The sequence below is a fragment of the Odocoileus virginianus genome, chromosome 12, assembly GCF_023699985.2.
Source record: "Odocoileus virginianus isolate 20LAN1187 ecotype Illinois chromosome 12, Ovbor_1.2, whole genome shotgun sequence".
In the NCBI taxonomy this organism is placed as follows: domain Eukaryota; kingdom Metazoa; phylum Chordata; class Mammalia; order Artiodactyla; family Cervidae; genus Odocoileus; species Odocoileus virginianus.
In genome coordinates this window covers 48566697-48594194 of record NC_069685.1, presented here as the reverse complement: position 1 = coordinate 48594194, position 27498 = coordinate 48566697, and the positions used below count along the sequence as shown (strand labels likewise).

The 27498-nt window shown below is 45.1% G+C and overlaps 2 protein-coding genes across 2 annotated transcripts; one reads left to right on the top strand and one right to left on the bottom strand.

The window, feature by feature from the left end:
* Positions 1-68: 68 nt before the first annotated feature.
* On the top strand, positions 69-16688 carry DDX55 (DEAD-box helicase 55). Its single transcript, XM_020901330.2, has 14 exons — positions 69-227; positions 3256-3306; positions 3399-3485; positions 4862-4953; positions 5034-5096; positions 7335-7484; positions 8051-8240; positions 10908-10990; positions 12241-12372; positions 13219-13311; positions 14027-14141; positions 14634-14802; positions 15500-15795; positions 16192-16688. The coding sequence occupies exons 1-14, from the start codon at positions 120-122 to the stop codon at positions 16366-16368; spliced, it is 1806 nt and encodes a 601-aa protein (XP_020756989.2). The 5' UTR covers positions 69-119; the 3' UTR covers positions 16369-16688.
* Positions 16689-17048: 360 nt separating this feature from the next.
* Positions 17049-27482, bottom strand: EIF2B1 (eukaryotic translation initiation factor 2B subunit alpha). Its single transcript, XM_070475138.1, has 9 exons — positions 27330-27482; positions 26361-26462; positions 24581-24717; positions 24353-24469; positions 22698-22814; positions 22001-22065; positions 20680-20755; positions 18660-18785; positions 17049-17985 (listed from the first exon to the last, which is right to left on the bottom strand). The coding sequence occupies exons 1-9, from the start codon at positions 27340-27342 to the stop codon at positions 17821-17823; spliced, it is 918 nt and encodes a 305-aa protein (XP_070331239.1). The 5' UTR covers positions 27343-27482; the 3' UTR covers positions 17049-17820.
* Positions 27483-27498: the final 16 nt, after the last annotated feature.

The window sequence follows — 27498 nt, the reverse complement described above, 5'->3', positions numbered from 1 at the left end:
TTTTCCCGCTTTCCGGAACTTTGCGAATGGAGTGCTGTTTCCGGTCGGCCGGCTTGGCGACTGGAAACGGAAGTGCTCCCGGGAGGCGTCCGGGTAGTAGCTCGGTGGCTGAGCGCACCATGGAGCACGTGACGGAGGGTTCCTGGGAGTCGCTGCCGGTGCCGCTGCATCCGCAGGTGCTGAGTGTCTTGCGGGAGCTCCGTTTTCCGTACATGACGCCCGTGCAGGTACTCGGCATGAGCCCTGGGGGAGGAGGGCCCTCGATGCGAAGGGGGCAGGCTGGGAAAGGGAGATTCAGAGCTGGGACTTTTTTTGTCATGTCGTCTTTCTGCTTCCCCGACTTGGGTGATGCCTAGGCAGAGGCGGCAGGCGGCCGCGCGCCTGTACCAGGGTTTTCATAACACTGCTTCTCCATCCGTTCTTAGGTGCTGGGACTTAAGTGCCTGGCTCGTAGCCTACTCTTAAGTTCATATCCCACTCTTAAGTACCTGGTTCTTATCCTGGCCCTGCCCTCTGTATATCTGTGAGACCTTGAGAAAATGACTTAACCCTTCTGTGCTTCACTGCCTTTCCGTGTGAAATGACGAAAATAGTATTACCTAAGAGTTGTTGTGAGGATTACCTAAGACAATATTAATGGACACTCAGTAAATGTAACCTGTTGTCTTGTTATGTGGGCTAAGTGAAGTGTCTTGGTCCAGCTCACTCATTTATTCAAGTAATTTCTCGAGGACAAACTGTGTATCAGGTACTCTTTTAGGCTCTGAGGATTTTGCAGTGTTGGTCCCCACTCATGGCCCTTGCTTTTTAATGCGGAAGAGACAGAAGGGAGTAAAGAAATAAGGTAATTTCAAATGGTGATCAGTGTTGTGGAGGAGACAGTGACAAGAAAGTACAGGGCGGAAGATAAGATAGAGAAGGCCTCTTGGAGGAGGTGTCATCAAGCTGATACCTGAATGAGAAAGAGCTGGCCAAGGGATGACTTGGGGGCAGGATATTCCCGCAGAGAGAAATGCCAGTCCAAATGGAATGAGCTTGGAGGGACAGAAAGAAGGCCTTTGTGGCTGGGGCATCTTGAGTAGCAAACCGGGTGCTGACCGTGCAGGGTCTTGCTTGTGGGATCTTGTACTTTATTCTGAATGTAGTGGGAAGCCGTCTTACACGGGAGGCTGCAGGAAGAGAAGGGCTGTGACTGCTGCACAGAGAGTGGACTTGAGGGGAGTAAGACACAAGCGAGGCCATCCACGAGGAGGCCGCTGTCAAGTTAGAGGTGACAGTGGCTTGGAGCAGAGAGGAAGTTGTGGATATTGAAGAGTTGCTTTTGAGATAGCTGTAGGGTTGCTGAGGGACCAGATGTGGGGGTCAGGAAAGAGGAACCTAGAGGGACCCTGAGGTTTTTGTCTTTAGTGACTGGGTGCTTGGTGGTATCGTTTACTAAGGTGAGGAAAGCTGGGAGGGTCACAGTCTTCAAAGGAAAAATCTAGAGTCCTGTTTTGAAATGTTGAGATGTGCATAGGCTCCTCAGGAAAGATGTGGAGGAAGCAAGCAGTGCTGTGTGTCATGCCTTGGGACTGTTGCGCAGAGAGGACCCAATATTTGCCATTGGAGTCCGTGGTCTAAGTGCTGTCCACTATGGTAGCCACTCACATATGACTATTAAGAACACTTGAAACATGGTGAGTCCAAATTGAGATGTACTCTAAATATAAACATCTATAATGGATTTTGAGGACTTAGCATGAAAGACAAATAAAAAATATCTCATTCATTTTTAAAATATCGCTTACACATCGAGCTGACAATATTTTGGATGATATTAGGTTAAGTAAAATATAAATAAAAATTCATTTTGTCTATTTCTTTTTGTTAAAAAAAAATATATATATATATTTATTCATTTGGCTGCATCAGCTCTTAGTGCATTATGCAGGACCCTTCGTTGTGGGCACAGACTGTCTAGTTGTGGCACACAGACTCCAGAGTGTGTGGGCTTCAGTAGCTGTGGTGTGTAGGCTTAGTTGCTCCACAGCATGTGGAATCTTAGTTCCCTGACCAGGGATCGAACCCAGGCCCCTGCATTGCAAGGCGAATTCTTAACCACTGGACCACCAGGGGAGTCCCTCTTTTTACTTTTCTTAATGTGGCTACTAGATGAGTATGTGGCTCACATTATATTTCTTTTTTTTTTTTTAAGTATAACTGATTTGCAGTGTTGTGTCAATCTCTGCTATATAGCACAGTGACTCAGTTTTATACATAGATACATTCTTTTTTAAATGTTCTTTTCCATTATGTTTTATCCTAGGAGATTGGATATAGTTCCCTGTGCTATACAGTAGGAACTTGTTTCTCCATTTCTAAATGTGATAGGTTGCACCCATCAACCGCAAATTCCCAGTCCCTCCCCTCCCCCACTGTTCCTTGGCAACCACAAGTCTGATCTCTTACCATATTTATTTCTGTTGGGCAGCAGTGGTCCATAGCAGAGTTCTCAATCTCTGCGCTCTTGATATCTTGGACTGGATAATCCTTTGTTATATGAAACGGTCCTGGGTGTTGTGGGTTGTTTAACAGCATCTCTGGGCTCTACTTACTAGGTGCTAGAAATAAACCACGTCCTGTTTCCCCTGCCCCGTTCTGACTGCTTACAACATCTCCAGTTATCTTACAGTGACTGCCACATGTTCCCTGAGACTTACTTGTGCCAAGGCAGTTAGGAAAGTCCTGCAGGTGCTGCGATGGGTGAGCTCAGGCTCTGGGGACCAGGCGTGGAGTCCTTGGGAGGTGGGAAGGGGGAAACTTTGAAGCCAGGATCTGAGTCTGCTTCAGGTTCAGCTGCTCGTTGCTGCAATCAAAGGGCCAGGCCCCTGGTAAACCTGTGGGTTCTCGGTGGTGTTTATAATGAAAGAGCCCGTTTGAATCGTTATTTTGTGCTACGAGGACCTGAAGGAACCTTAAAAAACCACTGTCTTCAACCCCTTCCTGGTCTAGAGAGGAAGAGTAGGCGAGGCAGGGCTAGAACTCAGGACTCCCAACTCCCAGCTCAACTCGCTTCCCCTGCACGCCATCTGTGTAGACACCACGCCGTGTTACCTGTGACCTGACCACACTGAGGTCCCTGGTGGTGACTGATCAGAGTCCACTCTGCGGTGGGATCCAGTGTTATCAAGGCCAGCGCCGTGTTCCTTGGGCTTTGGGCCTCGTCTGTGGTGTCATGGCATCCCATAACTGGTAGTTTGCCATCTCTCTTTTCAGTCCGCAACCATCCCTCTGTTCATGAAAAACAAAGACGTTGCTGCAGAAGCGGTGAGTACGTTATGTCAGCGCAGCCCGTTCTCCCGTTTGCCCTCCAGAAAGAACTTGGAGGAAAAGCAAACCGCAGCTTCCTCCCCTTTCAGGTCACAGGTAGTGGCAAAACCCTCGCTTTCGTCATCCCCATCGTGGAAATTCTCCTGAGGAGGGAAGAGAAGTTAAAGAAGAGTCAGGTGAGGAGACCAAGCGCTTTATTTTCCCCGAGTCATCAGAGAGTTCACAGTTGAGGAAGAAGCTAGTCAAAAGCTTGAAAAGGAGAAAAGCACAGTGTGTCCTCATGACTTGCAGAGCCTGTGTTTGTGAATTTGGCTGCTCCTTAGCGTGTATCTGTAGCTCCCCAGGCGGCAGTCACCATGCTTTCGTGCTCATGGTGGCCTTGCCTGGGGCAGCGACGCTGACGCCACATTCCCAGCTGAGCCTGAGCAGGGTGGCACTGCCTTCTTGTTGCTGCTCTCAGACTGTAAACGGGTCCTCTTCCTGGTCTACACACTGCTGTGATGTCTTTGTGTGTGTGTGTGGTGATTTCACCGTGTAAAATGACCCCCAAACCTAGTGCCAAAGCACTGCTGAGCATTCCTGAGTGCAAGGAGGCTGTGATGAGCTGTACGGAGAAAATACGTGTTACTAAGCATCGTTCCGGCATGCATGATGGTGCTGTGGCTCTGAGTCCATCGTTAATGAATCAGCAGCGCATATTCAGTGAGATACCTTTATTTATTTCACTGACGTATACTTATAAAGTAAGGTGTCTTTAAACAGACGTGTGTAAAACAAGCTTATGTACTGTTCGTTAGGTTGACAAAAACATGACCAGAGGCTCGCAGGAACCTAACCCCACTTCCCTAGGAGCCATGGTTCCGTATTTGGTAACGTAACGTTGGGCACTTTGTAGAGAACTGACTGTAATTCAGACTACAGCTGACCCTTGAACAACGGGTTTGAGTGGTGCGGGTCCACTTAAGTGCGGGTTTTATCAGCAGTGAATAACTATAGGTCTCTGCCAACTGATTTTTTAGTCCCTCCTTGTGGAATGGGATCAGACCCATATAGAGGAATCAAACCACTTATACCCTGTTACATGGAGGGCTGACTTTAAATTACAGGTGGATTTTCAACTGTGCTTCCCAGGTGACACAGTGATAAAGGATCTGCCTGCCAGTGTAGAAGACGCAGGATGTTCCTGGGGTCAGGAACATCCCTTGGAGGAGGAAACGGCAACCCACTCCTGTATTCTTGCCTAGAAAATCCCATGGACAGAGGAGCCTGGTGGGCTCCTTTCCCTAGCGTCACAAAAGAGTTGGACATGACTGAACACAAGTATTTTTTCTACTGTGCAGAGGGTTGGTGCCCCTAACCACCCTCCCGCCACCCCCATTGTTCAAGGTTCAACTCTAGTTAATACGCACTATGACCATGCACTGCTGGAAAGACCAGGAAGTACTGTTTCTCTGGAAACTTTCCTCCATGAGGTGGAGGGTGCCGGTTGCGGAGTTTCAGCTCTGTAAGCTGCAGGCTCTGCTAATCATGTCCCTTCCTGCCACGTGGTTAGGTGGGCGCCATAATCATCACACCCACGCGAGAGCTGGCTGTTCAGATAGAGGAGGTCCTGTCTCATTTCACGAAGCCCTTCCCACAGTTTAGGTAAGTTGGGGGCAGAGTCCCAAACTTTCAGCCATGGGCTATAATTCCTCCTGACCTCAGAGGCCTTTCTCTCATTTCAGCCAGATTCTCTGGATTGGAGGCAGGAATCCTGGAGAAGATGTCGCCAGATTTAAGGAGCTTGGGTAAGTTGCCTTGCTGCTTTGTTTGCTCTTGACATTGAACTTGATGCATGATCAAGACCTAACTGGAAACGCCCCCTTCAGTCACCCCCCTCCCTACAAAAAGTTTTTTCTTGCTGCCAACCTCCCATTTTTCTCAGTCGTTAATGGTCTTGTCTCTCCTGAGGTGGTCCCTGACCTCGCCTTGAGACTCAGATAATCCACTGGTCTCCCTGGCACCTGACTGGCATGTCACAGCTTTTGCGGAAACATCTAAAACAAGAGCTTGGAATTTTCATCCCTAGACTTGCACCTCATGTGGACTTTCCTATTCATCTTTCCCCTGTATGCCTCTCCTGAGGTCGAGGAGTCAGCCTTGACTCCTCACCATCCCCACCACCCCTCCTCTCAGTTAACCATCACCAGATCCTTGCCTTTTTTTCTCTGAAGCACATCTCTTAACTGGTCAACTTTCCCATCAGCACCTCTTCTGCTCGTTTCTCCCTTGAACTCTAGTAACTGCTCTTTCTCTCTCTTCTGTGTGTGTCTTTACCTTTTTAAAAAATTAATCTGTCTATTATTTATTTTTGGCTGCGTGGGATCTTAGGTGCAGCACACAGGCTCTCTCGTTGTGGTTCGAGGGCTCAGTTGTCCGGCTGGCATGTGGGATCTTAGCTCCCCAACCAGTTATCGAACCCATGTTCCCTGGATTGCATGGTGGATTCTTTTTTTTTTTTTTTGCGCGGTGGATTCTTAACCATGGACCCCCAGGGAAGTCCCTCTGCTGTATGTCTCTGCTGTTACCCCCTGGTTATGCACTCTCCACGTGGCCACCAGCATGCCAGTCGGGTCGTGTCACTCAGTGAAGGCCCTTTAGTGGCTCCTGCTGGCCGTTAGGACGATCTCAGTCTTGGTGTCGGCACTCTGTACTGCCGCCCTCTCCCAGGCCGCCCTGCTGTTATGGTGAGCTGGCTTCGCCCCGTATTGTACGTGCCCCGCTCCTTTGCATCCCCAGGCGGCTCATGAAAGTCAGGGTGGTGTTGGTCTCTCAGCATTTTACCTTCAGGGCCTAACAAGGAGAGGAGCAGACAGCAGGTGTTTACTAAACATTTAGAATAAATGTTTGAAAACACAATGGCTGTCAACCTGTGGCATTTTATTGTCCTACTATGAATAATAGTCAGTAATGAGCAGCGATAGATTTTGTGCCCAGTTTGTGAGTGAATTCTTGATAAAGAAAACTTTTCTTGAGCGGTTGCTGTCCAGCTACAACAGGAGATGCTTTGCAGTGGGGGTCACAGACTCGACTTCCTACAGGGGTCAGAGGAAAATATAAACGTCTGAAGTGGGGCTGGGTGGGGACTGGGAGAAACTGGCTAGTTTATGCCCGAATACTCATCTCCAGCTGACATGTTGCTACAGGACTCTGTATTGCCAGGTTTTTAATTTTTTGTCGTCTAGATTCTTTTAACATTTGCATGTAATTCACATTAAAAAAAATAATAACTTTCCTGCAGGGACCCAGTCTGTGTGGGGGCCACATTTGGCCTTCAGTCTGCCAGTTTGTGATCTTTACATAAAATTGTCTCTAGTTCTGTTGACATTCACATTTTATAGATGAGTGACCTGGGGCCTAACGCAGTCGACTAAAGCCAGGGTCCTTTCAGTAAAGGCCAGGATAGTAATTATTTTAGCTTTGTCAATCACACAGTCTGGGTCATTACAGCTCCCCTCTGCTGTTAGTGTGTGAAAGCCTCCAGAGGCAACAGGATGAACGAGGATGCAAAGTTACGTGCCAGTAAAATGTCACAGAAACAGCGAAGGCCAGATTTGATTGAAGGGCGTTTGCTGAGCCCTGTCCTCAATCTCAGTCTGGAACTCAGACCTGTCCCTTCATGGCGCAGCCTTCTCCTCCCACTCTGGTGGTCTCCCTTCTCATCTGTGGGATTTTAGATGATGTTTTTGGAGGGATAGTTCTTCCCAGGTGACTCAGTGTTAAAGAATCCACCTGCCAATGCAGGAGACTGTGGTTCGATCCCTGGGTGGGGAAGATCCCCTGGAGAAGGGAATGGCAACCCACTCCAGTTTTCTTGCCTGGGAAATCCCACGGACAGAGGACCTGGTGGGCTACAGTTCATGGGGTCGTAAAAGAGTCAGACATGACTGAGCCCTCATGCACAGGGGGATACAGCAATTCTGTTTGGAATCACAAAGGTTCCTGAGATTCACTGAGTGCAGTAAATGTTAACTTTCTTTTCCTAGTGGGAATATCATCGTGGCAACCCCAGGCCGCCTGGAGGACATGTTCCGAAGGAAGGCTGAGGGCCTCGATCTGGCCAGCAGCGTGAGGTCCCTGGAGGTCCTGGTATTGGATGAAGCAGACAGGCTTCTGGACATGGGTTTTGAGACAAGGTACTGAAGTTTGGACTTAATGGGTGTTGGGTGACACAGGGTGGAAAGGACCCCAAGGTGGAATTCCTTTATCACTTGGTGACTGTATCTCTGTTACCTGCATGTGAATTTCATATCATTAGGTGGTCTGATTCATCAAATTCTCCCACACTGTTTAAATTTCAGTTGTTCTATCTTTGATGCATTTTCCTTCATGGCTCTGTAAAAGTTTTTGTGTGTTTTAAAGAATTAAATAGCTTTATTGGGATCCAATTCATATGTTACACAATTTGCTCAATTAAATAGTGTGCAGCTCAATAGTTTTTAGTCTCAAAAAGTTTTGTCTTAATTTCACTCTTTTAATTGTCCCCCCATTATAAGAGTTGACTTATATGTTTATATTGAAGAAACTTTGGGAAAATAAGAGTATAAAGAAGAAATCACCCATAATCTTATCTCCCAGTAATAGCTACTGTAAATATTGTTACGGTTTCCCATCTTCTAAAATACCTGTTTAGTATCATAAAACATCCTTTGTTCATTATGTTGATAAGTAAGGGGTTAAGATGAGCCCTTCTTTATTTTAGCATAAATACTATCCTGGAGTTTTTGCCAAAGCAGAGGAGAACGGGCCTTTTCTCGGCCACTCAGACACAGGAAGTGGAGAACCTGGTGAGAGCAGGCCTGCGGAACCCCGTGCGCATCTCCGTGAAGGAGAAGGGCGTGGCGGCCAGCAGCACCCAGAAAACCCCTTCCCGCCTAGAGAACTACTACATGGTAAGCACTGGTGTTCTCACTGACTCCCGCCGGTCAGTGACGATGATGACTGGGGTTAACAGTGTTGTTTACTTGAGACTGAAATTTGCCAACAATGGTTCTGAAGTGTTCTCACAAAAAATTCAAAAGGTGAAGTGAGGTGGTAGGTGTATTAACTTGATTATGACAGTCATTTCCCTGTGTATATGTATGTTAAGTCATCACATCGTATACCTTAAACATACATTACTACATGTATATGTTTTTACTATATAAATGTGCTTAAATATATACCATTTTTATTTGCCAATTGTACCTCAGTAAAGCTGGAAAAAAGTAGAACCAGTATTGTTAGTCAAAGCAGCTTACTGAAAAAATAGCAATTTTTTTGGACTCGTACTACTTTCAATAAGCTTAGTTCCATTTTTCCTTTGAAATGATCAGCTATAAAAATTGTTTGAACAGCTTATTAGATTTTCAAGTAAGTAAGTTTTTACTTATTTGAAAAATGATTTTCAAGTACTTTTTTCTTAACTTTGACTGTCTGTATGTTTTATCAATATGATATACCAGGTTCCCACTAATATATGTTAACTCTTAGCAGTTAAAACAAAAAGCAAGCAAAATTTAATAATGATGAGTGCTCTGTGGATTAGCTTTCAGTTTTCTAGGTAACTAAGTCTGTAAAATGATACCCTGAGGCACCTTTGAAAGTGCAGCATTTGGGGACAGGGCTGGGATACATGGTATGTGTGATGATACTTGTCATTCAGCAAGAAAATGAATTAAGTTAATGTGGACATAACTGTGTTTTAAGCATACTCTCCAGGGATGGTGTGCTTGGGCCTCCTACCCCCAAGTGATCAAACTTTTTGACATGTGCACGGGGTGTGCTGGGTACAGGCATGGGACACACTGGGTTCCTGGCCCGTCACCATGAGCTTGAGTTAGAGAAGGGCACAGCCAGACAAGCAGCTGAAACACAAAATCCAGTGATAGACTCTGAAGGAGCCCTTTCGGGTGACAGTGTTCTGCTCTGGAACCTAAATGTCTGGTGTGTTCATTTTGCAGCTGGGAGTTGCTCAGTTTAGCTTCCCTGGTAGCTCAGATGGTAAAGTGTCTGCCTGCAATGCGGGAGACCCAGGTTCAGTCCCTGGGTTGGGAAGATTCCTTGGAGAAGGAAATGGCAACCCACTCAAGTACTCTTGCCTGGAAAATCCCATGGACGGAGGAGCCTGGCAGGCTACAGTCCACGGGGTCACAAAGAGTCAGACATGACTCAGCAACTTCACTTTCACTTTCTTTCAGTTTGCAGCAGTAAATCCTAGCTGCTGCTGCCCTTCCTCACCAGGCAGCGGGAGGGCTTTTCGGAATGATTGTTAGTAGTGAGTCCCCTCCTTCTGTCCTCTCTGGTCACTGGCTCAAGCCAGGAGGCATTTAGAGAGGATGGTCAGCCAGGGAACAGGGTTTTTCTTTTGGCTGAGAGGGGCTCCCCAGCTCCTGAGCACGCGATGTGTTTGTAGAGAAAGTGGGCCATTTCCAAATTAGTGTCCCAAGTGCTGTGGACTGTAAGGGCGATGAGGTTGCCATTCTTTGTGTCAGTTCTTGGAGGGTCCGGGGGTAGGCAGGTCAAGGCAGAAGAGTTTGCAAATCAGAAAACCGCCTCTGGTGCAGCTGTCAGGAGGATGTTTTTGAAATCAGACCGGGGATGTTACACTTGGTGTTGCTGTTTCTGCTGTGGCTGGCTCTCCCTAGGGGAGAGAGGCGGCTGTGGACAGTGAGGTGGTTAAGAGCAGGGGCGCAAGGGCACGCCTGCCCAGGTGCACATATGCGCTTTGTCCCTTCCTAACCGAACCAGGTGGACTTGCCAGTTCATCACCAGTAAAATGGGGGCTCAGGGAGCATCTGCTTCATAGGGTTGCTGTGAGGGTTGGTTTATTAAAACACATGAAGGTTTTAGGCCAGTGCTTAGTACGTACTAATAAATTAAGTTTGGAACCCACTGTGGCTGCTGTTGCATTCTGCTTTTTTGCATTCATTTAAGCAACTGCATTTAGACACGTCTGAGTGTGTGAGAAAGAAATTCCAAATTGAGGATCTGGTTTCAGTATTAATAAAAATAGGGGGAATGCATTCAGGAGGATTTACATATCTTCAATTTGGGAGCCTGAAAGGAGCTCCAGTCTGTCTCCATGGAGGTCTGTGAAGTAATTCTGTGCAGTCCATTCTGGAAATCTGTGTTCACCTCAGAGCAGTGATTTCTGAACATGGCCATGCCTCAGACTCTCACAGGTGCTGTTAGATAATACTGACCCTTGGGTCCAATTCCAGAGCTGCGACCTGTGGTCTTTATGCTGTATCTGAGGACCTGTACTGTGAAGCCCTCCCCTGGGGATGGTGTTATGGCTGGCATGGTGCTGGTGGTACATTGGGGTTTGGGAGGTACTTACTACACTGAATGACTCGCTGTCCTCAGCTACATGATTATGTGATTTAACATGTGACAGCAGCCGGGGCTGATGCTAATTCTGAGCTCAGTGGACTGAGTAACATCCTGGTGAAAGTCTTCCTCTTCTTGGAGGAAGTTAGAGTCCTTAAAATTTAAGGCCCAAACTGAAAATAGTTGTGGGGTTGTTTTTATTGTCAGCAAATGTCTTTATTTTTTTGGTTTTCCTTTTTATTTTGCAGGTCTGTAAGGCAGATGAGAAATTTAATCAGTTGGTACATTTTCTTCGAAATCATAAGCAGGAGAAACATCTGGTCTTCTTCAGGTAATCCTTCTGGGGTTCAAGTATCCCTGGAATGTTCATGAGTGTGTAGCCTTCAGGTTTGGAATTCCTTTTAGGTTGGTCCTCTGTTAGAAGTGTGTTTAACTGCAAGTAACTGAAAACCCAACTTCTGCAGCTCAAGCAGGAGGGGTTTATTTTTCTCCTGTAAAAAGAAGTCCAGAGGCAGGCAGTTCTAACATTGGTTTCTGTCTCAGCAATGTCAAGGCCAATGTTTCTGTGACTGTCTTGGTCTTTCCTTCCTGTAGGTCAACTCTAGTTTTGAGATGACCATTGTGACATCCCCTGTCACATCTGCATTGGAAGCAGATAAAAGAGGAAAGGCAGGGGGGAGGGGCAGTACTTGCTATATTTGACTCTCTTAATCAGAAAAGCAAAAGGCTTTCCCAGACACTTGCCCCTGACCCTGGCTGACTTCTGCTTTCATTGGATGGGTCAAAGATGGGTCACCTGGCATCCCGTCACTGTGAGAGGTGGATAAATGAGTGGGTAGCTGTCCCAGCCTCTGTAGTAGAGGGAGATGAGGGAGGAAGTGGTTGGGATGGTGTTTAATCAGCCAGCCTAGTGCCTGCCACGCCTGGGGTATGTCCTTTTGTCAGAGTGCAAAAGAGTAACAGATGTATTCATTCTTGGGCTGTTTTTTTCCTCATATATACCTACAGTGATGTTCTTTGGCATACCCCAAGAATTTCATGTATCTTTTCCACCCATCATTTCACCAATAAAATGCAGTAACTATATTGACCCACAGTTAGAAATCCAACCTGGTTCTCTTTCTCTCTCTCTTTCTCACACACACACACACACACACACACACGTGCAACTGAAACAAAGATTTCACAGAACTGCCCTTGACTAGGTGGGAGGCATTCTGATGCTTTCTTTTCTGTTCTGCTCTGATTTTTAAAAAATGCTGGTCCAGATTCACTAAGTTGATTTTAGGACCCACCAGATTACCTTCAGGAACTGTGGGTTGTGGCCCTTGGTGTGTAAAACTGCATCCTTATATACGATGTGATTTGTGGAAAACAGTGGGGAATCCGGCAGTGGTCACTTGGCACAGATCGTTAAAAATTTTCTGTTTTGGCTCTGTTGGGTCTTTGTTGCAGCATATGGTCTTTCTTAATTGTGGCAGGCAGGCTTCTCTTATTGTGGTGCAAGGGCTCAGTTGCCCCACGGCATGTGGAATCTTAGTTCCCTGACCAGGGATCAAAGCCCCCTGTCTCCTCTTCTAGCACGTGCGCCTGTGTGGAATACTACGGAAAGGCTCTGGAGGCCCTGGTGAAGGGTGTGAAGATAATGTGCATTCATGGAAAGATGAAATACAAGCGCAATAAGATCTTCATGGAGTTCCGCAAATTGCAGAGGTGGGTGAGCTTCTCTGGAGATGGCAGGTATCTAGCCACTCTGCTCTTCTGCAGGTTGCTCTGCCTCTAGGCCTTCTCGTCTGTTTTTGGAACCCTCTTCCTTCTCTAACCCGGTTGTCACGTCTTCTCCCCCTGCCCTCTGTCCTGAGCCCATTACACTTTGCTACACTGACTTCCTTCTTTGTCAACTTCCCTGCTCAATTGTAAGCTCCATAAGAACAGGGACCTGTGTGTTATGTTCTTTCTTGGACTCCCCACTGTCTGGCCCAGGGTTTGGTAAGCTGTTTGTTGAATGAATGGGTAGACAGAGTGGATGGGAGAAACTCATTGAAGGTTCCAGGTTGACTGTACTATAGGGAAGCTGTGTCTCTGGAGACTGTAAGTTGACTCTGTGCATAGAAATAATACTTTTCTGTTTTTCTTGATCACTGAACATTCTGGCTACATTAAAAACAATCTTTTAGGCAAAGTGATAGACTTGACGATTACACGTCACTATGAGAGGGAAAATTTCATTTGTTTTTTAAAATGGCTGCGAAGGATTAGACCAAATACAGTGTTTTTTGTTTTTTTTCTTCCCCAATCGAAATATGCTAGTTTTAAAAATCTTTTCATTATTTTTCATTCATCTTTTCATTATCTCCCCACCTCTTTACAAATTTCACTGAGAACTTGTGAAGTCCTAGAAATTCTTAGGAGGAAGAAAAATCAAAATGTTATTGCTATATATTTGCTTCCATGAGATTCTGCAGTCTGTTTTTACCGTCATCTTCAAATTAGTAACAGCTGCTTGATGGTGAGGAAATGGTGGTCTCCTTACTCAGACGGTGTTTTCTTATTTTCTAGTGGGATTTTAGTGTGCACTGATGTGATGGCCCGAGGAATAGATATTCCTGAAGTAAACTGGGTTTTGCAGTATGATCCTCCCAGTAACGCCAGGTACAGATAACGTTACTTGCTCTGTCTAGGAATCTAGTCTTAACGAAACAGGAATCGTGAGGAAGGTAAACATAATGATGGTTGTCAAAACATTATGAAATAGCAAAAGTCGGGGAACCTGGTGCATTATCACTGATAGGTCAGTAGTGATACTGTGTTGTATTTTCAGATACCTTTTAAAGTTCTTGCAGAAATGCACATGAATAGAGTGTTTAAAGGAACCACATAGATACCACATATGGAGATATATATACCACATATGGAGATTTCACTTATTCTGAGAGCAAGCATGTATTTCTAGGAAATGCCTCCAAACATAGGAAAATGCCTATAAATACAAACTCTTAAGCAATACTCGTTAATTCTGGGTGGAGTTAGGGGTTGGACTCACAAATCACTTCTATTTTTTTTATATTACACTTTTCATTGTTTCCCAAATTTTCCGCTGGGACCATGTCTTCCTACCTGTATCATCAGATGGGCATAAATTTACGTTTTATAGTTGACGTTAAATGTCTGAGAGATTGCTCTCTGGTCTGCAGTGTGTGTATTTAATCACCAGCTCTTCTAGAACACTAGTCAGTGGCAGGGCTGGGACTGAGCTGTGGAGTCGGGCAGCCCCTGGTGTCGTCTGAGGCGCATCAGCTGCGTGGCCACAGGCCGGTGCTCTGCTGAGCTCTCAGGTGGTGCCTGTCCCCGCCCCGTGTCTTCCCAGCGCCTTCGTGCATCGCTGTGGCCGCACAGCCCGCATCGGCCACGGTGGCAGCGCGCTCGTGTTTCTCCTTCCCATGGAAGAGTCGTACATCAACTTCCTTGCAATTAACCAAAAAGTAAGCTGTCTTCCTTTTTTTTCTGTGGAATTCCCAAAGCCAGGGTAGTTGGAAAAGTTCTTTTCCAGAAAGTGGTCCAGAATGTAGATTAGTTCCAGAAAGTAGTCCAAAATGTAGATTAGGGACCAGGCTGGCAGTGTCAGTGCGGGAACCTGTCTATAGCTTTATAAAAGGCTGTGGAGAGGCTCTGGGGTCCACTGCTGGCCCCAGCTGAGCATCATTACTTGGGAACACAGACCTATGTTACCATATTTTCCAATCAGAAATCAGGATTGTTATGTAAAATCTGATTTTAAACTTTGCTTTAAAAAAATTTAAAATACTTTCTGGACCAAGTGAAATACTTGGGTTGGATTTGGGCTTCAAAGTCTCCACTGTGTAAGATTACAATGAGTGGTTTTGCCTTTGATTTTACTGGCACTGGCTCTGATGGGGTAGCCTTGGCGGGGGAAGGCGGTCCCAGCCAGAAATGACGATGTGGTCCCTGTGCAGTGCCCCCTGCAGGAGATGAAAGTCCAGAAGAACACAGCTGACCTCCTTCCAAAGCTCAAGGCCATGGCCCTGGCTGACAGAGCTGTGTTTGAGAAGGGCATGAAAGCTTTTGTGTCATACATCCAGGCTTATGCCAAGCATGAGTGCAACCTCATCTTCAGATTAAAGGGTAAGTTGGATTTGCTCACCATCTGAAACATTTGATGGTTTTTACAAGTATTACAAATATGAAGGGCTTCCCAGGTGGCGCTAGTGGTAAAGAACCTGCCTGCCAATGCTAGAGACATAAGAGACATGGGTTGGATTCCTGGGTTGGGACGATCCCTTGGAGGAGGAAATGACAACCTACTCCAGTATTCTTGCCTGGAGAATCACATGGACAGAGGAGCCTGGCAGGCTACAGTCCATGGAGTCACAGAGTTGGATACCAGTTAGCAGCTGAGCACCTGTGTTGAGCACAAATATAAAACTGCTTTGTCTTAGGTCCATGTCAGGGTTAATGTTTTCCAAGCATTTAAAATAAATTCTTTCTGGGACTTCCCTGGCCTGGACTCCGAGCTTCCATTGCAGGGGGTAGGGGTTCGATCCCTGGTCAGGGAACTAAGAACCTGCATGCTGTGTGACATAGCCCCTCAAAAATAAAAAGTCTTCCTTGCGTTTGACTAGGTACTGGCTGCTGAGTATTCTTTTTTTATTTTGTATTTTTTGCTGAGTATTCTTTTAGTAAAAATGTAATTATTTTAAATCTAATTAAAATTAGTCCATTATATCACTTAGAAAAAATTACATTGCTATGAATATTCTATTGGTTGATGCTTACAGTCCTGTTTTGGGTGTGCTAACTCTTGATGTTTCGGTTTAATCAGATCTTGATTTTGCTAGTCTTGCTCGAGGTTTTGCCCTGCTGAGGATGCCCAAGATGCCAGAGCTGAGAGGAAAGCAGTTTCCAGATTTCGTGCCTGTGGATGTCAACACAGATACCATTCCATTTAAAGACAAAATCAGAGAAAAGCAGAGGCAGAAGCAATTATTGGAGCAGCAAAGAAAAGAGAAAACAGAAAATGATGGGAGAAGAAAATTCATAAAAAATAAAGCTTGGTCAAAGCAGAAGGCCAAAAAAGAAAAGAAGAAAAAACTGAATGAAAAAAGGAAAAGGGAAGAGGTAAAGCTGGCAGTTTTTTAAATTAAATACTCAACTTAGAATTCTGAGCAAATCTCACAGAAGTGTAGTGTATCTTCTAATAGGAATTGCATAGGACTCTTAGGTTTTTGTTCTCTCTTGGTGGCTTGGGTTGGGGAATGTGCTGTTCGTGAAAGCTGATCTAACAGCATGTAGTTCCCGATTGATTAAAAAGTGCTGGTCTGGGACTTCTCTAGCGGTCCAGTGGTTAGGACTCTGCACTTTCACCACCAAGGGGCCCAGGTTCAGTCTCTGGTTGGGGAACTAGAATTCCACAAGCCTCCCAGAGCAGCCAAAAAAACCCCCAAATTTTGCTGGTTTCACTTAGAACACTGTTGCTGAGAAATTCAATAGCTTGTTGGTCTCTTCTGCACTCAGGGTTCTGATATGGAAGATGAAGACATGGAGGAACTTCTGAATGACACAAGGCTCTTGAAAAAGTTTAAAAAAGGCAAAATTACTGAAGAAGAATTTGAGAAGGGGCTGTTGACAAGTGGCAAGAGATCAACAAACACAGCAGATTTGGAGATCTCAGATTTGGAAGATGATTGCTGATTCCCTCCCCTCAGGTGAAACGCATGGAAGTGGGGAATGTGGGGAGCTGGCCCCCACTTGGCAGACAGCTCGAGCTTCCTTCTATTGAACATCAGAACTTCGGCACCCGTTGGGGAACTGCTGTTGCAGAAACGGCAGATGTGAGGGGTTTCACGCTTGTGAGCCTTTTACTAAAAACATACCAGCCTTGAAGTCTAAGAGAAGAAAACGTAAATTTACTTAACTGTAAATAATAGATGTCAATATTTATTTTGATGGGCTACTTAAAGAGCTCATTCTTCGGTGGCTGTTTTATACTTATTAAACTTATTTAATATAAAGCTATTGAAGTAGATTTGATTTGAGAGCTTTTAAAAGTTCCTCAGTGTTTTCTGGCACCTGAGCTCCCTTCCCTGGGTGTCTTTACCTCTGGACCCTCAGTTCTCTCTTTGATGTACTGAGCTGACACCCACACAGCCCATAGTACTGTTTTATTGGTGAGTATATGAAAAAGAAGCAGCAAGTTATTCTGGGAAAGAAAATGATTATACCTCCTGTTGAATAAACTGTAGTTCTAATAGACTGTGCCTTAAGTACATGAAGGTGGCTGCACAGTGTCTTTACCAAGATGGACAATACATCTAGTGTCAGAGCCCTCTGGCTGGGCCTGGGGTCAGCTTGCAGTGCAGTGCAACGCCATCTCAAAATCTTTCATGCAATTTATTTGAAAAGATGCTGAATTTGTTCCCAAGAACAATTTGAAAAAGCTGTTCAGGACCCAAATATGTTTCGAGTCACATCTTTTCCCAGATACAGAATTTTAAGTTTGCAAATATTCTGGAAGGCGTCTTCGTAACTGATGAGCCGTGCAGGATACTCCGGCCAGAGAGGCCATTAGTACCTGTTCTTGGGTTCTTGCAGTAGTTTCCACTCTTTGGCTGGATCCTTTCATGGAGATGACAGCCCTCAGCTCGTATTCACCACTGGGAACCTGATTCAGTGAGTGTTGCCTGCCTTTTTCATCCAGCAGTGTGGAGCCTGGTCCCGGGCAGCTGTTGGTTGCTGGAAGGGTAGCTGGCTGTAGTTTGGACCACTGCCCTCTTGGGCCTGCTTGTCTTTCAGATACTTTTGGCAAATCAGTCTGGAGTGTGGGGAAGATGAAGGGAGGGGGAGTGGGCACATCTTCATCCATCAAACAGCCAATAATCTTATATTACTGGAAACTGGACATGAATGGAAGCGTCTGGAAATATATGGAAACCATAAGAGCACAATTTTAGGCTGGGCTTTAGGGGAACCATGAATGCATTTTAGATGGGACTGAAATGAATAAAAAATTTCCCAAGAGTTAGGATTTTAAGTCCTTAGTCCATAAAACTTCAGAAAAAACAATTCAGTTTTGGCCTGGCTCACTAAGGGGCCAAGAGACTACTCCCCATATCCGACGTCCACCAGCAGGAAAGGACCTGGTGTTTACAGGTAGAGCTTGATGAGTTCGTCGCTGACGGCAGAGGGCGTCAGCACCCCCAGGTCTGTAAACAGCAGCGTGATTAAGGAAGGCGAGGTGTAGTCGACCCATGGGTGCTCCTCTCTGAGGTCCTGTCCAGTCTGTACAGACTTCAGAGTATCCGCCTTGTACTGAGGAGACAGGAAGCCAACGTTAGTCTGCCCCACAGACTGAGGGCTCCGAGCAGGTGAGGCCTTGGCCTGAGCAATTGAGGTGCTCCTGCCTGAAAGTGCCCTCTGGAAATGGGGGAGCCAGCTGTGTGGCTCACTGGTCAGGGGACTGAGTGTGGCTTGGGTCAGACAGGTCATTAGAGAAAACCTTAAGCCATGTGTCCCCTCATGAGTGTGCTGGAGTGACCTCTCAAGACAACTGTTCAGAGCATTTATAGAAAGCTTACTAAGTGCCAGGTGCTAAATTCCATAGATTATCTCTGAAGCATCACAACCCTTGTACAGATAACTGAAGTTCATAAACCTTACAGTGAAAGGACCTGCCCAAGATCACATGGTTAATAGGTGATGGAGATGGTAGGTGAGCCCAGAGAGCTGACCCAAAACTTTTGACTATTACCTACCAACTCTCCCTGCCTGCTTGGCCTGTATCTAGTGCTTAAGTGAGAGACAAAAGACTGAAATTCTGGGGACAAGTTACACTGTTCAACAACCACCAATTTATCTTTGTATTCTGTATATTTGAAAAAATAGCAATGTGAAGTGAATAACTTATTGGAACATTCTTAGCACTGTGTTTTTTCAAAGGTTTCAGTTTAGACTCAAATACCCCTTATAATATGTAAAACTCTTGCCTTAAACTTATCTGGGACATCCTGCTGGTTTAGTGGGAAGAGTCGTACAAACTTGAAACTTTCCGCAACAACATAAAATGGCTTGTTCTGTGCTTTGGCGCACACGGCCATCTGGTTAGTTCCAATCTGAGAAGTCAGAGAACAGTGGAGAAAGGTGAGATCTTATAGCACATCTCTAGTGGAAGCAACAGAAAGTCTATGAGTGAACGTAATATATGTACTTCTGGCTTTGGAATTAGAGGATCTTTTAAAAAAGCAATAGACATTTCTCCAAAGATTTACAAATGGCCAATTAACACATGGAAAGATGCTCAAGAGTCTTAATCATTATAGAAACACAAGTCAAAACCACAATTAGATACTGCGTCACACCAACTAGGATTGTTCAGTCGCTAAGTCCTGTCCAACTCTGTCTCCTAGTTTGCTCAAACTCATGTCCGTTGAGTCAGATGCCATCCAACCATCTCATCCTCTGTTGTCCTCTTCTCCTCCTGCCTTCAATCCTTCCCAGCATCAGGGTCTTTTCCAATGAATCGGCTCTACCCATCAGGTGGCCAAAGTATTGGAGCTTCAGCATCAATCCTTCTAATTAATGTTCAGGGTTGATTTCCTTTAGGATTGACTGGTTTGATCTTGCTGTCCAAGGGACTCTCAAGAGTCTTCTCTAGCACCACAGTTTGAAAGAATCAGTTCTTTGCTACTCAGCCTTCTTTGTGATCCAACTCTCACATCTGTACATGACTACTGGAAAAACTACTGCTTTGACTATATGGACCTTTGACGGCAAAGGGATGTCCCTGCTTTTTAATATGCTGTCTACGTTTGTCATAGCTTTTCTTCCAAGAGCAAGCGTCTTTTAATTTTGTGGCTACAGCTACCATCTGCAGTGATTTTGGAGCCCAAGAAAATAAAATCTGTCACTGTTTCCATTTTTTCCCCATCTATTTGCCATGAAGTGATGGGACCAGATGTCATGATCTTAATTTTTTGAATGCTGAGTTTCAAGCTAGGATGATTATAATTAAAAAAAAAAAGTATTGGCAAGGATATAAAGAAACTTGGAATCCTTATGTGTTTCTGATGGGAATGTAACATGATGCAGCTGCTGGGGAAAACAGTTTGGCAGTTCCTCAAAAAGCTAAACACAGAAATACCATATGACCCAGCAATTCCACTCTTAAGTATATACGCCAAAGAATAAAAACCAGAAACTCAAATAAGTAATTGTACATCTATGTTATTAGCAGCATTAGTCATAATAGTCAAAAGGTATCCATCAAAGATGAATGGATAGACAGCTACGGTCCAACCATACATGTACATTATGCAGCCATAAAAAGGAATGAAGCACTGACACATGTACAGTACAGGTGAGCTTTGAAAACATGCTAAGTGAAATAAACCAAACCCAAAAAAGACAGATAGCTGTGTGATTCCATTTACATAAGGTACCTAGAACGGGAAAAAATCATGGAGACAGAAAACAGCTTAGGGGATGGGGGAGATAAAAAGAGTTTTGTGACAGTTTCTTTTGGGTGATGGAAAAGTTTTGAAGATAGTGGTTATGGCTGCATAACGAAGTGAGATGTAATTAATGACACTGAAAATGAATATGATGGCAAATTTTTTAACGTTATACATACTTTTACCAAACACAATAGACTACCATGAAGTCTTTCCATGTGAAGCAATAGATAAATTTTAAATATTATATTGGTGTCAAATATGCTCCATTAAAAAGAAGAAAACCAATTCCAAGTAAAGCATGTTTTGAATAAGTATAAATACGTTCTAATCTACACAGGTCAATCTCCAAAGCAGAAAGAAATCTGACCAGAATCAGACTGGCCCCACTGCAGTGGCTCAAGGGAACTGGGAGGCCACTGGTTGCAATGGTGGAGTCCTCAGGAGAAGCAGGCTTAGAGGAATGAACCGTAACATACAGTGTGGTTGGGTGTCCGAAGTCATCAGTGGAGCTCCAAGCCCTGAGCAAGGGCCTCTGGAGAACTGATGCTCCTACCTTGTTAATGATTCCTCCGTTTTCAACAACTCCTTCAGCACCAACTATGACAAGATCCACCTTCTCCATGATGTAGCTACAGAAATAAAAACAAATTTTTAATGTTCTTTCTCTGCTCTTGCAACATCACCTGCAAAGATTAATACTCCCATTTTCAGCAAAGTATGTTCCTCTCATAACTTTCTTCCAAAGAGCACTGAACACCTGAGACAGCCCTTGGCACTGTTACCGGTTCTGCTACAGAGGCGCCAAGACCCGTTTTGATGATACCATGATAAGAGGTGTAACTCATGCTGCTACCCAGTAAGCACACGTGTACACGTGTAGCTGAAGCAAGGATTTCATGACCCAGCATTTATCTTTTCTGTATGTGGCACACTAATTTTTGTTCTTCGTCAATACGAACAAAACAAAAATTTAAAAACCTGACGTGATCTGAAAGTTGGAAAAAAATGTAATTCAAGAGTTTTGCAGATTGGGTGGGGGCCAATTTACCTTTTAAAATGAGCAACTACTAGAATCCTTCAAAATGTTTACCTTTCTCCCCCCCCTACTTTTTGGCCACAGTGCAGAGCATGCAGGATCTCAGTTCCCAGACCAGGGACTGAACCCATGCCCATGCAGTGAAAGCACAGTATCTTAACCACTGGACTGCCAGGGAAGTCCCCAAAATGTTTATTCTTAAACACATTCATAATTTCCTTAATCATCTCCCTATGTGTTTTCTTTCCAAGAGATTATTATTCCTGTTTTCTCTTATGAGCCACGCTGCCAACCCATGGAGCATGTCACCTCAGCTTTAGGTCTGAAGTTGTACACAGAAGATGAAAAATTCTGGAGTGCCACTGATGACAGCCTGTGTCTTTAGATGAAGACAGAACACTGATTACGAGCGCTAACCCAATCACTGCACCTTGCATGCACCATGAGGGACTTCCCTGGTGGTCCTAGGGCTAAGATTCTGCATTCCCAATGCAGGGGGCCTGGGGTCCATTGCTGGTTGGGGAACTAGATTTCACATGCTGCAATTAAAGATCCTGCATGCCGTAACTAAGACCCAACACAAATATTTTTTAAAATGCACCATGACACCATGTATCCGGCTCTTCCCAGCATCCTACAACCCTGTCTTCTTGTGTACACTGTCAGGCTCTTATCATGAACTTGCTGGTTTAGTGCCGCTGTCAATTAGGAGGCAGGATGCTGCCCACTTTCCTTTTACGAATGAGACTGGGACCCTCCATCTGGAAACCCTGCTCCAAACCAACCCTGGGAGTGGGTGAGTGAGGAAACGTAACTGATGGGGGAGCCAGGCGCTTACCCAACTGCAGCATCAAGGACCACAGTGACGGGGACATTGAGGTGGCAGAGGGCTTTGGCCATCTTCTTACTGAAAACGACATTTTGAGAATGTTAGAAAAAGTCCAAGAAAGTCCTTATCATAGAGACTGGTGAGTCACTTAATTTGGATAATGATAAATCACATTAGCTAGACTCAGTTAAATTTTTTTTTTTAATGTGGACCATATTTGAAGTCTTAAACCTGCACCCCCTGCATTGGAAGCATGGCGTCTTAACCACTGGACCATCAGGGAAGTCACTTCAATTAATGTTAATGGTCAGACTAAGGGGCTGATCCCAAGATTCTGGACTAAAGAAACAAGAATTTGGGTTCTTTAAAAGTATGTATTTTAGGAAATCTCTGCTCTTTGCAGGGATATGTAAATTCAGGAGAAAAAGGGGTTTTATTATGTTCTGGATACATAAGAGATGTAACTATCTATTCCTTGACATTTCAGTTGCTGTTCCTCTAAGTACTAAATAAAACCTCTAGATGCTATACTGTGACCGACTTCAAATTTATGGTGATTTTTCTTCCAGGAGGGATGGGTACTGTGAAAGGCAATGCTGATTGACAGACAAATCGGGGGCTTCGCCTGGCTCCTTTTACAATGGAGTCTCATCCTCAGTTTTCTCATTAAAGGGACTGCTGGGCACATGACCACATGGAAAGATACTTGCCCTGATAAGTCAGGCTGTGACTCTGTAATGTACACACTGAAGCGCTTCTTGGCTGCCACAGCAGCTTCCAAGACTCTCAGGACCACTCTGGAGTAGGCGTGCGTTAATATTCTCTGTGGGTAGAGAAAACTCAGTCAAAAGTGCAAACTTCCACCAATCACTCATACTCTCTGCTGCTCCAATGTGTGTTCCTGGTACCCTAAAGCTTCTCTGTATGTATGCTTTTGCACAAATCAATTGTAATCAGAAAGCAGATCCTTGACAATACACTGAGTTTAAGCCCATATACATACTTTTTGTTTTTGGCTCGCTGCGTTGCATGCGAGATTATAGTTCCCCAACCAGGGATCAAACCCTTGCCCCTTGCAAGGAAGCTTGGAGTCTTAACCACTGGGTGGTCAGGGAAGTCCCTACTGATACAATCTGAAAAAGTTTTCTGCCAGAGGAATATATCATGGGTCTCCTCTTTTCATAGCAAGCACAGAAGTGGTATCTCCACGTGGTGTTACTCAGATGCAAAAGCCTTTCTGTCTGAAGGCTATTAGGTTCCTTTGGGTAGGTTTCCCTAATTCTAAGACCTAGTCTGCACAACTGGGCCTTCCAAGCACCAGACTGCTGGCATAAAGGGATGTAGAGGCCGGTGGGGCCAGCAGCAGCGTGTGAAGGCTGACCTCCGGCTGTTGTCGCATGGGGCCCACTGTTGCTGGATCATCTGATTTTCTAGAGGAGCTAAAATCCAGTATTTCAATGTTGACTCATTTTTAAAAACTTTTATACACTGTTTGGGGTAAATACAACCCAACTGTGGACTGGACACAATTTGCAGATACTTAGATGGAATCAAGATGTTCTAAGGAACAGAGGACAGAGGACAGAGAAAAGCAAGGTGGAGGGACCAGTTCCCTGGCTCCTTCTGGGTCTTGCCTGAGAGCTTGTTAGAAATGCAGGTTCTCAGGCCCCACCCGTCTCACTGAACCAGAATGTGCATTTTAATTTTATATTTACATATTTATATTAAAATTAAAATAAATTTTGGCCGTGCTGCATGGCATGGGGGCATCCTAATTCCCTGACCAGGGATCGAAACCATGCCCCCTGCATTGCAAGTGCAAAGTTTCCACCCCTGGACTGCCAGAGAAGTCCCAGGATATGCACTTTAAAAGATCTCCAGATGGTTCACCTGCATGCTTGCATTTAAGCCGCTCTGTTCCTAATTTACCCTAAATAGCACTTATGCAGGTGGTTGCTACACATTAAACTCCATGAGGATGAACAAACCCTGGAGTGCGACTGCTGGGAAGGAGGAGGCCTTGGCGAGAAGCAGTCACCAGCTTGCCTCCACCTGGTCTCAGAACGGCTTTGTTTGAAGCTGGCTTTTGTACCAGTGCCAGTTGCATCTATTACATCATTTATTTAATAACATAATTCAGAGGCTGAGAAGGGAGTAATAAAACAGAGGACAAGATTTCAGAGTCCAGATGCAAGTAAATACTTTTACAGTCGGTGGAGGCTTAGTTGGTAGAAAGGATGTGTGCTGGCAGAAGAGATGTCATAAAAGTTTTATGACCCGTTTGCTGGGAGACTGACTACCCAGGAGTCTGATGCCAAAGTCCTTGCTCCCGATCACCACCCACAATCAAGATGTACTCACCGCCCCATCTTTGATGAAAGTATGGCACAGATCTGCAATTTTATTTCTTGACAGTGATATTCTCCTGAGGAAAATCTCTCCCCGCTCAATCATGATCTTTTTACATTTGGAATAATCCTAGGGGAGAAAAAAAGCAACATGAGGGGAAGGGGAGGATCCAGGTCAAGCTGAGAATACTTGTGGCCAAACACAGAAGCAGAGCGGTGACCAGGGGAGGGCAGGGCTTACAGAGTATTCCAGGGAGGTAAGGCTGATGAATCGCAGGAAGAGCTCCCCGCCTGACGACACGGCCACGGAAGAGTCCACGCCACACAGGGTTTCTATGGCACTGGTGAGATTCGCCCTCAGGCCCTGGATTGTCTCCCCTGGAATGATCACATGAGCAACATGATGTTCATTTCAGTATCACAGCCCCTTGATGGGTCTGCAATTCATACACTCATTCAGCCAGTGTGGACTGGGTGTAGGCTGTATGCCAGGCACTCTGATGGCTTAGCAGATAAAGAATCCGTCTGCAATGAAGGGGATGTGGGATTGATCCCTGGGTCAGGAAGATCCCCTGGAGAAGGAAATGGCAACTCACTCTAGTACTCTTGCCTGGGAAATTCCATGGACAGAGGAGCCTGGTGGGCTACGGTCCACAGGGTCGCAAAGAGTAGGACACGACTAAAGTGACTGAGCATACAAACTTCCTAGATGCCAGAGATAACTTCAGTGAACATGACCAGTCCCTGTTCTGATGGAACTGCCTTTCTTTTCCTTTTCTCTTTTTTTTTCTTGGTTGTGCTTCCTGGCTTGCAGGATCTCAGTTCCCCTGATCCCCCAGCAGTGAACCCAGGCCCTCAGCATTGAAGTGCAGAGTCCTGATCACTGGACTGCCAGGGAATTCCAGGACTCTCTTTCTACTGGGAGAGGTAGACAGTAAACAAGCACACAAAGAAATAAACAAGTTATTCAGATTGAATTGAGGACAGAAAAAAGCAGAATGATGAAAAAGGTAGAACTACTTTAGGCAGAGTTAACAGGGATGATCTCTTGGAGTGCAGGCCTTTTAAACAGAGACCTGAGTAAGAAAGTATCCAGCTATGTAAAGGTGCAGTGGGCAAAGTCTCAGACACAGACTATACCAATGCAAAGGCCCCAAGATGGGAATAAAATTGGTAAGAGAAAGGCCAGAGTGAAGCACAGTTCAGCAAAGGACAGCATGCAAGGAAATTAAGTAGTGACAGAAGAGGTTTGCAGGGTGGTGCAGGTAAGGATTAGATGTCTGGATATTAGTATAATGGGAAGATGCTGGAGGTTGTCTTAGAGACATGCATCTCTATGTCAGCCCTTTAAAGAACACTTTATTACTTTTATTATTATTTTGTTTATACCAAGATGTTTACATTTAGGATGATTGAATTCGCGGTGCTCACAATGATGACATTAAAGCTAGAATTTATACTAGAACATTCTCTATATCAACTGCAAAGAATCTGTCACAAGACAGAAGCCCAATGAACACTTGTAAAGCTGAACGATTGCTATAAGCTTCACAGTTAAGCTTATACTCACACAGTTAGGCTTCACAGTTAACCTGTCATACTATGGTCCTTCTTGATTCAAAGTACATTTCAGGGGCTTCCCTGGCAGTCCAGTGGTTAAAGACTTCACCTTCCAATGCAGGGGGTGCTGGTTATCAAACAGCTCCCTGGTTGGGGAGCTAAGATCCCATATGCCACAGAGCCAAAAAACCAACACATAAAACAGAAGCAACATGATAACATATAAAGACTTTTCAAAAAATGGTTCACATAAAAAAAAAAAACAAAGTATATTTCATTTGTGAAAAAGACCTATGTGATCCTAACTTGAGGGCTCTCTCCACACTGAAATGAAGGGAGAAACTGAACTTGAGGCTGTATTACCTTATATCAGCACACATCCATCTCTTACTTTCTACAATTTTAACAGTTACAAGCAGACTTTCCTAACACCTGGAGCAATGGAGGTGGACCCTCTTTACCTGTATCTCTTCTCAAGTACTCCAGTAAAGTCCGGATGGCAGCTACTGCTGAGGCCATGTCAGGATCTTCTTTTATCTGAGACTTAAAGTATTCGATTAACTCTGGGAAGGGAGGAAAAAGTGATTCAGCGAATTCATTTAGCAGGAGAGACAACCATAGAGCTTATCAATGACTGCTGACATTAAAAAGCAAACTAATTTAAAAAATTTCCTTTGCAGGGTGTTTGACTTCAGGGACACCGAAAATGTTGATGGAATAGAGATGACATCACTTTACTATTTGCAAGCTCTTTCTCATTTTGAAAAAGCTAGCCTGTGTAATATGGAATAAAATTTAAGCCCCACCAAATGATAGTGAAAGGTCATTCTCACCCTTATTCTTGACCCCAAGTCTACATAAAATCCCAGAGCCAACCTGCTTACTGATTTCTCCAGACAGTCTATGCCAAGTCAAGCCTATTCACCTACATATATATATATGTGTGTGTGTGATGTAGCAGTCTACTCTGCTTTTACTTTTTTACATGAAAGGTGCTACATACATATTAGTTTGCCCTTGTTCTTCACTTAATAAAACACCTTGATAATCACTCTAGACAGGCACATCAAATACGCTTTTCTTTTGATTCTGGTACCAGATTCAACAGGGCAGGCTCAGGGAGTCTTACTCATACTTCACATATGAAGAAATCAAGACTTCGAAGACCTGTATATTCGTCCGAAATCTCACGTTTTCGGAAGGCACTGGAAAGCGTGGACAGAAGGGATGTCTGGGGATACACCCAAGACCCATTCCCTGGATACACGAGCAGCGAGGGGGTTTTAGTTGTGACTAGAGGGACCACATCCGACCAAACAGCCTGAGCTTGAAAACTGACCGCGCCCGGAGCCCAGTCTGGGCGTGTGAGGTGGAGGAATCCCTGCGCGGCTCCGCTCTAGGCCCAGCAGGTCCGACGCGTCCCAATTTACCCTTGTTGTCCATGGTGCCCTCTGGACCGCGGAGCCTGAGAAGCCCAGAGCCGCACGAGACGCCTGGACTGGGTCCCACCGCCGCGCGGATCACACTCTGCACCACACTGACTGACAGCGCGCAGCCACGCTCTACACTCCACTTCCGGCGCCTTGGGGCGGGGCTGTG